The sequence below is a fragment of the Hydractinia symbiolongicarpus genome, chromosome 11 (genome assembly GCF_029227915.1).
Source record: "Hydractinia symbiolongicarpus strain clone_291-10 chromosome 11, HSymV2.1, whole genome shotgun sequence".
NCBI classification, from domain to species: domain Eukaryota; kingdom Metazoa; phylum Cnidaria; class Hydrozoa; order Anthoathecata; family Hydractiniidae; genus Hydractinia; species Hydractinia symbiolongicarpus.
Window position 1 is genome coordinate 16934732 of NC_079885.1, and position 14007 is coordinate 16948738.

The window sequence follows — 14007 nt, forward strand, 5'->3', positions numbered from 1 at the left end:
TTTTTATAACGACATCAACACTGTATTACACTGTTGAAAACAGTAACAACGGAAAAGTTACTTTTTACAGTTTATGTATATTCTTCACACGCTGTTTTTATAAGAATAGTGTGTTTTAGTTTCAGCCTCGATGTTCTTAACTTTTTTGACAAATGCTATCCTAATTATTCTCAATATGTTCTTAGCATGATTATGGCCTCAAAATATATAATGCCTTAATAAAATAAAGCATGCTATAAGTTACTATAGCTAGCTAATAGAAATTCTACTACCTGTAACGGCTTATTGCTTGGACATAAGAAAGTTCAGTTCGTTTGATATACAATAAAAAAAGTAAACTTTTAATTTTGTGCGTCGTACAAATGTTCATATGTAAAACAAACTATCAAGCTTAGACATATTTTTAGGACATTCTAAACTTCTGACCTATTTTTCAGAGTATATTCTTTATAAAATAAGTGATTTAAGAAAATATTTTCCTAGCTAGCTAGTTAGCTGGTGGTGGTTGGCTTTTATGATGCTAGCTATAAAACATGTCTGGCGCCAATAATATCATCAAAACTAAAAATAAAACATGAAAAAACCTTACAGAACCTTGCTATGATTAATTTGCAAAACCATGCTCTTCTTCAAATGTTTTTTTAAAGATTTATTTTGAATGAAAGAGTGAAGAATACTAAAAAATAACAGCCATCTTTTTCGTAAACAAAATTTCCGTTTTATGCTAGGAACTTCATTTAACAGTCCGTATGCTTTCTGAATATCTAATACCGTTTCATATGTAACGATACCTATATGTATATATATATGCTCATATAGATTTTTGGCATAAGGGTATATATATTTATATCGTTATTAGCAGCGGGTTATATATTTACACCTTATGTGCGATGTCTATGAAGTACATCCCTAATTATTTTAGTCAAATTTTAGCGTACAGCCACGTCATAAGAAAGTGACCCGTGATTTCTGTGTCGTGGACTTACAGTTTTACTCACGCAAGGGATTTAATATATAAGACTAGTCAGTAAAGCCCGTGGAAAATCCACTGAGACAGGATAAAAATGAAACAGAAGCGTCTTTTGAATTTTGATTACGTCAGCAACCCATCTACAAAAAAATAATAATTTAAAACCTTGTTTTCACGTTGCCCCTATTCTGTAAAATAAGTGATTTAAGAAAATATTTTCCTAGCTAGCTAGTTAGCTGGTGGTGGTTGGCTTTTATGATGCTAGCTATAAAACATGTCTGGCGCCAATAATATCATCAAAACTAAAAATAAAACATGAAAAAACCTTACAGAACCTTGCTATGATTAATTTGCAAAACCATGCTCTTCTTCAAATGTTTTTTTAAAGATTTATTTTGAATGAAAGAGTGGAGAATACTAAAAAATAACAGCCATCTTTTTCGTAAACAATATTTCCGTTTTATGCTAGGAACTTCATTTAACAGTCCGTATGCTTTCTGAATATCTAATACCGTTTCATATGTAACGATACCTATATGTATATATATATGCTCATATAGATTTTTGGCATAAGGGTATATATATTTATATCGTTATTAGCAGCGGGTTATATATTTACACCTTATGTGCGATGTCTATGAAGTACATCCCTAATTATTTTAGTCAAATTTTAGCGTACAGCCACGTCATAAGAAAGTGACCCGTGATTTCTGTGTCGTGGACTCACAGTTTTACTCACGCAAGGGATTTAATATATAAGACTAGTCAGTAAAGCCCGTGGAAAATCCACTGAGACAGGATAAAAATGAAACAGAAGCGTCTTTTGAATTTTGATTACGTCAGCAACCCATCTACAAAAAAATAATAATTTAAAACCTTGTTTTCACGTTGCCCCTATTCTGTGGAGCTTAAATTGCTGATCAAGAAAATGCATGGGATGGGATGTTTTTGAGGAACGCAAAAGGAGATATAAGGGTTTAAAAATTGTGTTGACGTCAGCAATGGCCCGTGAAAACACAAAAATTTTTTTTTAGAAGTTCATATACCTGTTGCCTTCCTCGTATAGATCTTGAAACGCTGATCAAGGAAATGTATCGGATCATGTACTGTTGACAAACGGTTGCGAGATATTAGAGTTTGAAGGTTTTTTGATGACGTCAACAACCCGTCCATTCCGAAACGGATTCGGAGACCCAGGTTTGGGAAACTTACCCAAATTGGTCCAAGGTCACGACCTCGTTTCCAAGTTATTTGGCCTCAAAGTTTTAAGTGCACTGTAACGGCTTCATTAGTTTAATATAGGATATTGACGTTGAGGTGGTGTTATTGAAGTCGCGCCGTAACGGCAGAAAATTTAACATATTAGACATGCATTTTTCGGTTACTTCAGAGAAAATTTCGGTAAGATCAAAGGAAAATGAACATATCCACTTTGCCTGTTACAGACACACGGAACTGGCGTATTATTATATAGACTAGTCGATAAATCTCGTGGAAAAATCCACTTTTGCAGGAGGACAATGTAAAAATTGGTTATTTTAGACTTTTTGCTGATGTCAGCAGTGCATATACAAAAACAAATTGACGAAATTCAGTTTATTCATTGCGTCTATTGTGTAGAGCTTAAACTGCTGATCAAGAAAATGTATATGATCATGTACTTTTGATGAGCGGTAATGAGATATAAGGGTTTAGAAATTTTGCTGACGTCAGCAATTGTCGTCAAAACCCCGAACAATTTTTTCAGAAATTTGTATACCTGTGACCTTCATCCTATACATCTTGAAATGTTGATCAAGAAAATGTATAGGATCGTGAACTTTTGATAAACGTTTGCAGAGATATTAGAGTTTGAAGATTTTTTGATGACGTCATCAACCCGTCCAGTCCGAAACAGATTTGGGGACCTAGGTTTGGGAAACTTACCCAAATTGGTCCCAGGTGGTCCCTAGTTACCCACGCGGTGAAAAATCATTGACGTCACCAACTGGTTTCCAAGTTATTTAGCCTCAAAGTTTTAAGTGCACTGTAATGGCTTCATTAATTTAATATAGGATATTGACGTTAAAGTAGTGTTATTTTCGTCGCGCCGTAACGTCTGAATATTTACCATATTAGACATGCATTTTTCGGCAACATCAAAGGAAAATGAAGACATCCACTTTGCCTGTCACAGAGACACGGAACTGGCGTATTATTATATAGACTAGTTATTTAAACCCGTGGAATAATCCACTTAAATTTATTATGCTTCTTATAACAAAAAGGTTTGTCGATAATTTTATTAAGACGGCTGAAAAAGAAACGTTTTAAAAGAAATCCTGTGGAGATATAAAAGGTTAAAAACATTTAAAATTTATTCTATGTTTCCTATCACAAAATCATTTGTTGTCAGTTTCATTTGAAAGACGCAAACAATTAAAACTTTTGAACGAAATTGACAACTATAATAATAACGTTAATTGCCTATGACTTTACTCGTATAACAATTTATAGCAAAGCTCCCGTTACGGTAAATTTAAATTCACATGGAATAAAATTCCTAACTAATGAAATCACTTTTTTCTATCACGTGATTTGTTTTAGCCAAACAGCGAAATTCATTGCTCTTTTCATCAAAAAGTTTTGTTGTTAATTCCATTCAAGCGGGAATAGATAAAACCAATATTAACCCTATTCGGTCCGGGGGGGGGGCGGATTCCGCCCCCCCTGACGGTTTTTTTTTAATAACTCCTGATTGCTTTGTTATATGGCTATGATACTTACTGAGTTTCAACATTTATCTATTAGACACCTGCATGCTAATTTTTTAGGTCCCATACCTTTCAGAGGCTTTGATATTGGCCATTACTCGAAACTACCCCTAAAAATCTCTATGAAGTCCTTATAATGGGGAAAATATAATAACTCCTGTTAGGATTATCCTTAGAACTTGAAACTTGCAACACAACTTCATTTCATCAAGAAGAATCATTCTGAATAATTTGAACACGTGACTAATCCGATTTCCCGATTTTGTCGGATTTCACCCGAAAATTGGAAAAGCGGATTTTCGGGCAATTTTTGGCAATTTTTTATCCGATCCATGTAAAAACCGGAAGGTATGTTAAATAACTTTTATTTAGCTTTCAGAAACTTCAAACAGAATGTAAAAATTCGCTCTAGAACGAAAGTAATTATATTTTTAGCAGATAGTGGCATTTTTGACAATTTTCAAGCTTCTGATGACGTCACAGAAAATGTGCTGACGCAAGCAAAAGTTTATTGGCGCCATTTTGTTCCTTTTATGACGTACTATAAGTGTGCCAAGTTTGATTCAATTTGAACAATCCTATGAAAAGTTATTGAGGGGGGGCGGAATCCGCCCCCCCCCCCCCGGTCATAGTATGTTCGAAAAACCCCGGACCGAATAGGGTTAAGGGAGAAATAAAAAATTAATTACCTGTGACTTTTGTGTAATAAAGTTTACATCATTACTCAAAATTTTTTATGAGAACAATAAAATAAATTAACCATGACTTTTTTAAAACAAAAATTTGAAATCAATTTGAAAAAGCACACAAAAGGCAGAATAAAAAATTAAGGTTTAGCAAAAGTGACAGGCCCGTGGAAAAATCCACTTAGGCAAAAGCCCAATGAAAAAATAGGTTGCTTTAGATGTTTTGCTGACGTCAGCAGTGCATATACAAAAAAAATGTTCTTAAAATCTTACACCAAATATCAAATAGCATTAAATCCTCCACACAAATCTTACACAAAATAAAAAAGAACAGCATGCAAGGTGCAAAATCTAGTTGATAAAAAGTTACAACAACGACACTCACAACATCAACACTCACAGCACCAATACTCACAAAGCCGACAGTAAGGACACTGGCAGTTACAACACCGACAGTCACAACACGGATAATAACAATGTTAGAAATAACGCATCTCAAATATGTACATCTTATAAGTGATTATGTTGAAAATCCTCAGTATTTTATTCTGAAATGTCAAAAAGGAGGCCTGCAAAGAGTTAGCACAAATCAACAAAAATAAGTTCTTTACACATTTTAAATATTGTCTTTCCCTTAAAAGCTTATACAAAAATATGAAAAAGCCATAGTTTGGAAAACATCAAATTTAAATCTAGAAAAATCAGTCACTTCGGTTGCATACCATCCTCTCCCGCAAAGTTACAAAAAATGTAAAAATCAACCAGTTAAGAACACAAAAAATTTCTTTTTTAGTATAATGATCCATACTGCCCTTTACCAACAATTTTAAACCTAAATGTTAAAAAATCAATAAGCAAAGAATAAACTTGAATCAACAAACATTGTATATATACGGTTCATAAACAAACGTTTACACAAAATGTAAAACAGATCGGTTGTTCAACAAAAATAAGTTAATTCAGCATGTCGTATATTCCTATTACCCATTAATCTTCCACAAAAAGGTTATGAACCACATCAAAATTTAAAAAAATCCGTGATTTCAGTGCATACAGTCCACCCGTTTAGATTACAAAATATAAAAAACAAAAACAGTTTCAGTCAAAACAATAAGTAATTTTTTTATCATCAGCAAACATTTATCCCTACAAAATTTTGTAAAATTCTCAAGAAAAACAAAAACGTGAAACCATGGAATTTTCTTCCACCAACAATGTTCTCCCCAACAATAGTTTATATTACGAAATATAAAGACATCAGCTTATACAACAGCTTACAGTGAAGTCTGATTCTACAAAAATTTGTTCTTTCAGTATATATTGCATGTGGTTTATTTCCACAAAAATTTACACAAAATTTTAAAAAACAGCATTTTGCAACACAAACAATTATAAACTGACTTAATCATACCATCCTCTCATAATTTTTTTTAACCCAAAGTCATCATAAACACACGTAAATTTCCAATCAAATATAGAAAAACCCTGTAAAAAACCTGGCATATTACATATACTCTATGGGCATAACAATGAGTCACACCATCCTAAAAGAAAGATTTTGTAGCTAGCTTGTTTCATCATAATTCGTGTTCAAAAAAGAAGAAATAGGTTAGAGCTAGCTAAGCTTGGGATGGGAGCCTTAAAGCTAACATTAGCTATCAGATAACAGTAGCTAAGACACCCAGTTAAATATACTTAAACTGGGGAGACTTAACTGGGTCTATAGCTAGCTATTCATGCTTAGTAAAAGACATTATAACGAGAAACAATAGTAATGTAAAACAAACCAAAGTTTTCTGTTTGTCCAGCAAATTAGTTTGTTAGCCAGCTAACAGCTTTATTTAGCATTTTGAATTTTAGTTCAAATACGTTAGTTACGCTCCAGGGGACACATTAATCATGCAAAAAAATTGTAAACAAATATGGCTAGCTTTTTTATTTTTAAAAAAACGCGGTAAAAACTTTAAGAATTTGGAGCTTTAATGGATTTTTTTTGAGAATGCGATTTTGCTGGACAATTTTAAGTGTACTACATAAAAAAGTAACACGCAGTTTCAGCGACATAAAATCGGAACGTCTAAATATATCAAAGTTCTTACTTTTTCTGAATTCCAATCCACTTGAAACTCTAGCATACATCACTGAATCACTTTTTGCACTTTTTTCAAGACGAAGGGACCTTTCTTTTGTGTTTTTTTCGGTGTCGAGGGACACCATTTTTGGAAAGTTAGCCGTTAAATTTGTTTCAGCAAATCAAATTGAGTCATTTTCATCGCGTGACGTAAACAAAGTAAACCCGCTAACAAAATAGACATTTTTTTTCGGTAACATCAAAGATTTTTACGGCAACATCAAAGGAAAATAACGATATCAACTTTGCCTGTCACAGACACACGGAACTGGCGTATTATTATATACGGTTATATTTCAGCTCCATAATTGTACAAAATGGCTCTTCTCCTGAAATAACATATGATATTCGTATGTGCATGAAGGTTAATATATAAATACAAAACAAAAAATCAACAAAAAACGAAAGCCAGTTCATAATATAGTATGTTTCACAAAAGTATTAGAAAGAGAATTTATAAGATGACAAACGTCAATGTAAACTTTGAAATTTATAGGAAAGTGTCAAATGTGATGCATGGTATAATAAAGCCTTTTATAATTTTTGACAACCTTTCCTACAGGACCTTTTGGATTTCATCTGTAGATTTCGTTGCTGCTAAACATATCAAATATAACCTGCTTTTTTCAGGTGTGGCTACAGCTAGCCCTAGAAGTCGTGGGCGAGGCCGTGGTAGAGCGACAGCTATGAAGCTGTGAAAAGTATATCTGTGTCGGGAGGATTTGGTGCTCTCGATGTAAAAGAGTTCATGATTGATTGGTACTTTAAACAAACATGATCTAGTCACCGTATTTTCTATGATAATCATAGCTTGTTAAGGAAACGCGCAACCAAGATTTGCCAACTATTGAGTGAAACCCAGAACTCATTATCCAGGACAACAAATCTTATAAAACAAAAAGAAAAAAACTTTGTTGTATTTTATATGTGTAAATAGAATAAAAGTTTTAAAACCACAACTTGTCTTAAATCAAACCGTAAAAAGTATACGCTCGTTAAGTCGGACCCCGAATAAGTAGGACGCCCGCTAAGTATTACTTTTTTCGGTTCCTTGGAGAATAAACTCGGCCTCAGTAGGACATCCACTGCAATGACTTCATAATTCTTCTCGAAGGAGAAGACATCGAATTGATTGTAGGACAAACTTTTAACTTCTTTAAACATTCTCTCTTTTTTCTACGTGTGCGAAGTGACCATGTCTCTACTAGGCCAATAAGGAAATCGACACCAAGCACAAAAATGTATGAGGTAATCAAAGAGATAGAGAAAGGAAAACTCATCGCTGTGTTGCTTTTAAAAATGGTATAGCCAAACAGACTGTTTTTACATCGATTTAGAGCATACGAACATGTTGATGAGGCTTGCTTAAAATGGCTAGTAAATGCAAGGCCTCGGAACATTCCTGTATCCGCCTCCGTTTTGAAAACAAAGGTTTTCAAAGGCTTTGCACTAAACAAAGGTTTAGTGCAAAGAAACTGGCATTGACGGACATGGCTTGCTCATCATACATTTAAAACATGTATGTATTCTGTCCCTCAAGAATTAATAAACATGGAACTTCCAGGCCTTTTTCGTCTCCTGATATACACGATATTGGCAAAATGCCATATTGGCATTTTTCTCTCTGTGAGCTGAAATAGCATATTCAACCTTTTTTTTCGTTAGTTTTACATGTGCGTGCAAAACATAATTTTCCTTCAGTGTTCAAATATTCCTGTACTCGTCTCAAATGATTTCATTTCCATTATTTTCACAATAATATTTACAACGCGGATGAGTTTAGTTTGTTCTGCAATGGATTATCGAACAAAACTCTCAATTTAAAAGATGAAAAATGTTCTGGAGGTAAACACGGTAAAGTCAGAGTAAATGGACTGCCTGCAGCTAAAATCAAGGGCGTAAAGCTCCTAATGTTAGTTATCTCCAAATCACAAAAATAAAGGTGTTTTAGAAATGTAAAACAATTACCTTGTCGTTATCGGAGTCAAAAGTAAAGCCGGATGGATTCCACACTTGTTGAACAATGGGTAAGAGAGTTATAAGACAAGATGAACTTGCAGCAATTGATCTTTTTTTCCTTCCTTCCAACACAACCTCCGCCCTTCAGTCGATGGATTTAGGAGTAATTCGTTCTTTGGAAGCAAGGTACATGCAATAAAAAAACATAAACTTTATATTTTTCATAATTTCGCCACATAAAGTTAGAATTTTACATGTTAATACAACATTGTGTAGATAAAACACAATAAATTATACGACACACAAATTCTTAGCTTGTTTCCTTGTTCGTTTGTTTCGCTGAAAGAAGAAAGAAACATTTCCCCTGCATAAAGTCTCTAAATTCTGGCTAGCTATAAGGAACTTTGCAAGCAGAAAGAAATATTACGTATTGTAACACAGCAACACTTTAAAACATGCGTCCTTTTAAGTCATAAAATTGTTGGTTTTAAAATTATTTTTTTATTTCGCTTTATTTTTCTTGAAACATTTCAGCAACAACAGCTTCTTTCTTTATCTTACCTAAGGTCCATGCTTCAATAAAAACAGCTAAAAGATAAAGATCTTGTTCTTTAACTTTATATCAAGAAAGCAAGACATCAGCTTTCCGTTTATACGCGAGAAAATAGTACAGAATTTTTTTATCCAGTGAAATGAGCAATAACAATGAGTCGAATCCAGCGTGATGAAAATGTCGGTGTCGGTGTTTGTATTTGAAATTGGTATAATGTTCTTTTATTTAATATAAAAATGTACAAAACGTTATTCGGTTGTGTTGTGTGGATAAAGTACAAATAATGAAATGAGAAAAAAAGAGAAACTTCGACCGCGTTGACTAGCTAAAAAAGGCATTTTTACGAAGTGGCAATATTTTATGGAACTTTATTATCTGGGTTCTCTTTTAAAAGAGCTATCTGTGAAATGCTACGAACAAATATACTAACAAAAAAACTTTGATCGCTTGGTAGATCACCTGCACGACGTATTTTGTTAAGCCATTTTTGTCTGAGTTCTTTCTTTTTCAAAGACAGGATTCTGTGAAAACTGAATTCTTTACACTTCTCTGATCAATTGGTACATCCAAACGCAGAACAACTAACCATTCTTTTAAAGATTTACACGTAAAGTACATACAAAATATGGTTGTTTATTTGCAGCAAAATTCAACGATTCCATATTGGGAATGCAACGAACTATTTGGCTATTCAACGACATTATTTTGATATTCAACGACTTATTTAACCATGCAAACACTTATTTGGCTATTTAACGGAATATGCAATCAAATTATTTCGATATTATTTACAGCATTAACAGTAATACTAACCGAGATTATTCGGACATAGTGTAACGATTTCAGTTTTTATATATTCTTTCTTTTAAAAATACATTCAACCAATTAATCTCAAATTAAATGATTAGCAGAACGTCCGCGTCCTTCCATGTCATCCTTTTAACCCCTGGGCGCTAGGAAAAAACGCGGCAAATAAGAGATCGCTTCCAAGGTACCACTGCAGTTACTTTAAGGGATTTAATTTAAGCAAGAACCACTTTTCGGGAAGTTGACAAGTTCTTTTGCGATAACTGAATTTAGCGAAATTAAAGATTTAACAAGAAGCCCGATGGCTTGAATATTTTCGCCATCAGCATAGACTATCCTCAGAGAACAAAAACGCGATGCATGTTATCTGCAACCAAAGTTTAACAAGTTTAAAACAAAAAGAAAACAACCAAGCGTAAATATCTTTCGTTCTGAGGACGAAATTGATTTGAAGTAGCCCTTCTAGAAGATTTCGTAAACAACATGTTAGAGAAAGTTTAAGCCTGACTGCATCATGATCACTGAAATATACATTTTTGACGAGCGTATCGACTTCAAAGGTGTTGAGGACATTCTCATGGACATATATGTGGTCAATAAGTGAACCAGATATATGAGTTGAAAAGGTTACAATTTGTTTATATTCAGTGAGAAAATCAAGGAAGTAGTTTTCGTCACTAAATGCATATACATTAAAATCTCCGAGTATAACATCAACGATTTCGTTTCCCAAAAAATGTTGGATAAGGTATAATGACTCATCTCGATTAAGAGAATTTTTACGATAGAAAACTAACAACATTCTTTTGAAACGTTTTCTTCGTTATTTTAAAAAATATTGCACCTTGAATTTTCACAGTATCAAACAATTCTATAGATTCATTATGGCCAATTAAAAGACTAGAAAATCTAACCACATTGTTGTTTGGAATTAAAGTAAAGTAATATAGTTTTGTATCGCAGTATGAATTAAATGGTATCTGAGTTTTTGTTAGGCATAATAAATCACTTTCCATGAGAACGCGATCGGACTTAATATCATTTTTATGTTTTTTGTAGGATCTTGTATTAAGCAAAGTTACTATTATAGATTTTTCACTAATTACGCCAGTATCTTTTGATGTCAATTTTGAGTGTTCTCGCATATAATTGTATTGCTCGGTTGTTCGTCTGTCTGATTTAATAGCTGATCTGGAAAATAGATTTGTTAAATCAATTTTATTAAATCAAAACAAACAACAATTTTATCAAACGTTTTTCCTTGAACCTTGAGAACAGTAAAGGCCCATGACAGCATTAGTGGGAATTGCATTCGTTTCATAGCAGGTGAAGTTAGATTCTGTTTATTAAATTTGATTTCTTTTTCTATCCTGCTTATTGGAATAACATTTTCTTGTATAGCATATGGATCTGTTCTCATAGCTTTAACTCCTGTACTTTTGTCTTCCATTCTCAAATATATTTTTGTTACTTTTCCTAATCCATCGGTTTTTATACGATGAACAGTCCCAATTTGTCTATTAATAAGTTTATCTAATATGTCGATATTTGGTGTCAACATGACTGGCGTATTAAGAAAATTTGAATATACAGCTGGGGGTCTTGTTTTTTGAAGAATGGTTAGCTAAAGTGAAAACAAATACAAAATTTATTAGTCGTACTGATTTAGCGGAAGTAAAAAGATATTTATTATCATGTCGTGAGGGAGGTGGATATATGCAATCAGTCCAGTTATGAAGAAAAGAATAAATCGAAATCGGTTTACTTTAGCGAACTTCCCAAGCGAAGTAAATTGTGTATACGTTTTAGATAGAGCACAGGTAAGAGTAATTACATTGTACTTGGATTAAAAACAGGACGCAGAACAATAAAATGGAAAAAGATCCTATGATCCAAAAAAATTTAGATGTTTCCCACTTATTTTGCCGATATCTGTGGAAAGCTTTGATGGGACAGGAGAAAAGAACATTCCGCGAGAAATCATCCATCCGGAGGGAGAAAGTTAACTAAAATTGATAGTAAATTTGACAAGTTTGCAAAATTTAATCGACTCTCCATATTTGTTTTACACAAGTCGTTAACTATTTCAGGTATAAGGATGCTATATATAGTTATTTATTTCGAATTTCAGGTATACATGGATGGGCACTACGCTACACCATAGAGGAAGCGTAGCTCACTACACTTCATTGTTGAACATAGACGGCAAAGAACTTTTTTTTATTTCAATTCAAATTTTTTCAATTCAATTTTACAACAATAACTAGAACATTATATGACTACGAGGGACTAACTTACGATTTAACACAACATATTCCTAACTAACGATTTAACAGTTCAACTTTGAAATTTCATGATCAACCACAATATCATCTCCTACATCGAACTTTTTATATAAACTTCTCGAACCTCTTAAACATATTAAACCAGATCTCAACAGAGCAAAACAAGTTTTGTGCGTATATGTGTGACTGCAGTTGAAATGGGTATATTCTTCTTATCCGCTATCATTTCCGAAAGCCGACTGTAAAAAGTGATGCATTCGCGACCCATGCTTCCGTGAATTGAAAATATAAGCGGCGTAAAAACTGCCATTATCAACACTCAAAATTCTACGATTGTAATTTCTTTTCTTCTCGTTCTCGTTTGAAATGAAAGATTGCTGTAAAGTTTGGTTGTTGCACCTCGAGGCAGTGGGGTCAAAAACCCTTACGTCAAAAAATGCCTGTTGGCCGTTTATCCAAAAATCACGAGCACGAATGTCCGGTCTACAATCATTACCGGTTTTTACACTCCTTAAATCGAAACGTTCTCCAGTCAGCGGTAGCAAATTCGGTTCTAACTGTACGTCATGACAAACATCCTTGAGTAACTTTGATGTGAGGTCACGAATGTCGTTGTGACGTCTCGTAACAAAGCCACCCATCTTACACTTCATGCTGTGTTCAACGTCAAACCGAGCTCCACGAACTGCTGGGTAAGTTGGGAATGCTCCAATTGTAGCGTAGATGCATAGCATCCCAAAACTCTTGCTTGTTGAGATAAAAACCTTGCTCAGTTATTGGCAATACATTGAGCCAATTGGAGACTCCTTTTTGTTGGTTAATGTCGTTTACCTTAACTTGCTTCACCGTCATGTTATTTCTACATAGGACCAGATTCTCTTTCTGGATATCCAATTTTAAAGTTCTAACTTGTGCTTTAGCTGTTTTTGTTTTTCTAACATCGTAGATACCGTCAATGTCTTGCTTTTTGATAGAGTCGACAAGACATTTTGTGATCATTCTCGAATTGTTAAATTGTACTTGTGCGTCGTCAGGAAAAATAGTGAGATTCAATCCACCAAGTCGTGTGGGAAGTGATAGCAAAAGCCTTTCGTTTTCGGAGCATAGATGACCACCAGTTATCGCAGGTATGAATTCGTTTCTGACGACTGTCTCTATCGGTTGAAGTAATTTTTTTTATCTCAGGAACGGTCCAGAGAAGAAATGTCAATTTAGCTTTAAAACCGGTTACAAACGCACAATAAGATGATTGAGGTTCTAGTTCAGCAATCTTTGATAGAAATTTTAGCTGTTCAACTAAGCTTGCAACTTTGCTATTAACATATTCAATCTTGTAAGACTGACTACCAATGACTGCACCGAGATGACGTTGACCAGTCGATGTTACCAAAATATTTGAATCTTCAAAGATTTGCTCAGCACTAAGTAGATACATAATTTCACAATTAGATGGGATTTAGTCGCTTTCGGGAAGTAGCCGTATTTCGTTCGGACCGATGTCAATGATTTTCGACCAAAATTCTTTAATTTCGTAAAGTTTTCCAGCAACAGTAAAATCATCAGCGTATGCAACCTCTTTAAGGGTGTGGTCATTCGAACGTGTATTGTTGAAAAGTGCTTTCAACAATGGTATGATTCCAATAGCATACGATTCCAATAGCATACGTATGATTCCAATAGCATCGACGTCGGATCGCCCTGTGTGGTGCCTTCCCTCGAAAGAATCTCCTTTCCGCCTATCACGAATAAACGTGCAGGTACAGCATAACAGTTGTTGATGAACGTAGCAATCATTGGGCATAACTTCGAAATGTCATGCAGCATTACCTTTCTATTAATTGAGTTAAAGGCATTCTCAGCATC

The 14007-nt window shown here is 34.0% G+C and overlaps 1 protein-coding gene across 3 annotated transcripts in view; it reads left to right on the plus strand.

The window, feature by feature from the left end:
* LOC130614738 (uncharacterized) overlaps positions 1-7499 on the plus strand; it is a 47134-nt gene extending 39635 nt beyond the window's left edge. For all 3 annotated transcript variants that reach the window (XM_057436180.1, XM_057436182.1, XM_057436181.1), the window contains exon 13: positions 7171-7499. In XM_057436180.1, the coding sequence (XP_057292163.1) occupies positions 7171-7238 (68 nt within the window). In that variant the 3' untranslated portion in view covers positions 7239-7499. The remainder of the gene's footprint in view (positions 1-7170) is intronic.
* The last annotated feature ends 6508 nt before the right edge of the window (positions 7500-14007 follow it).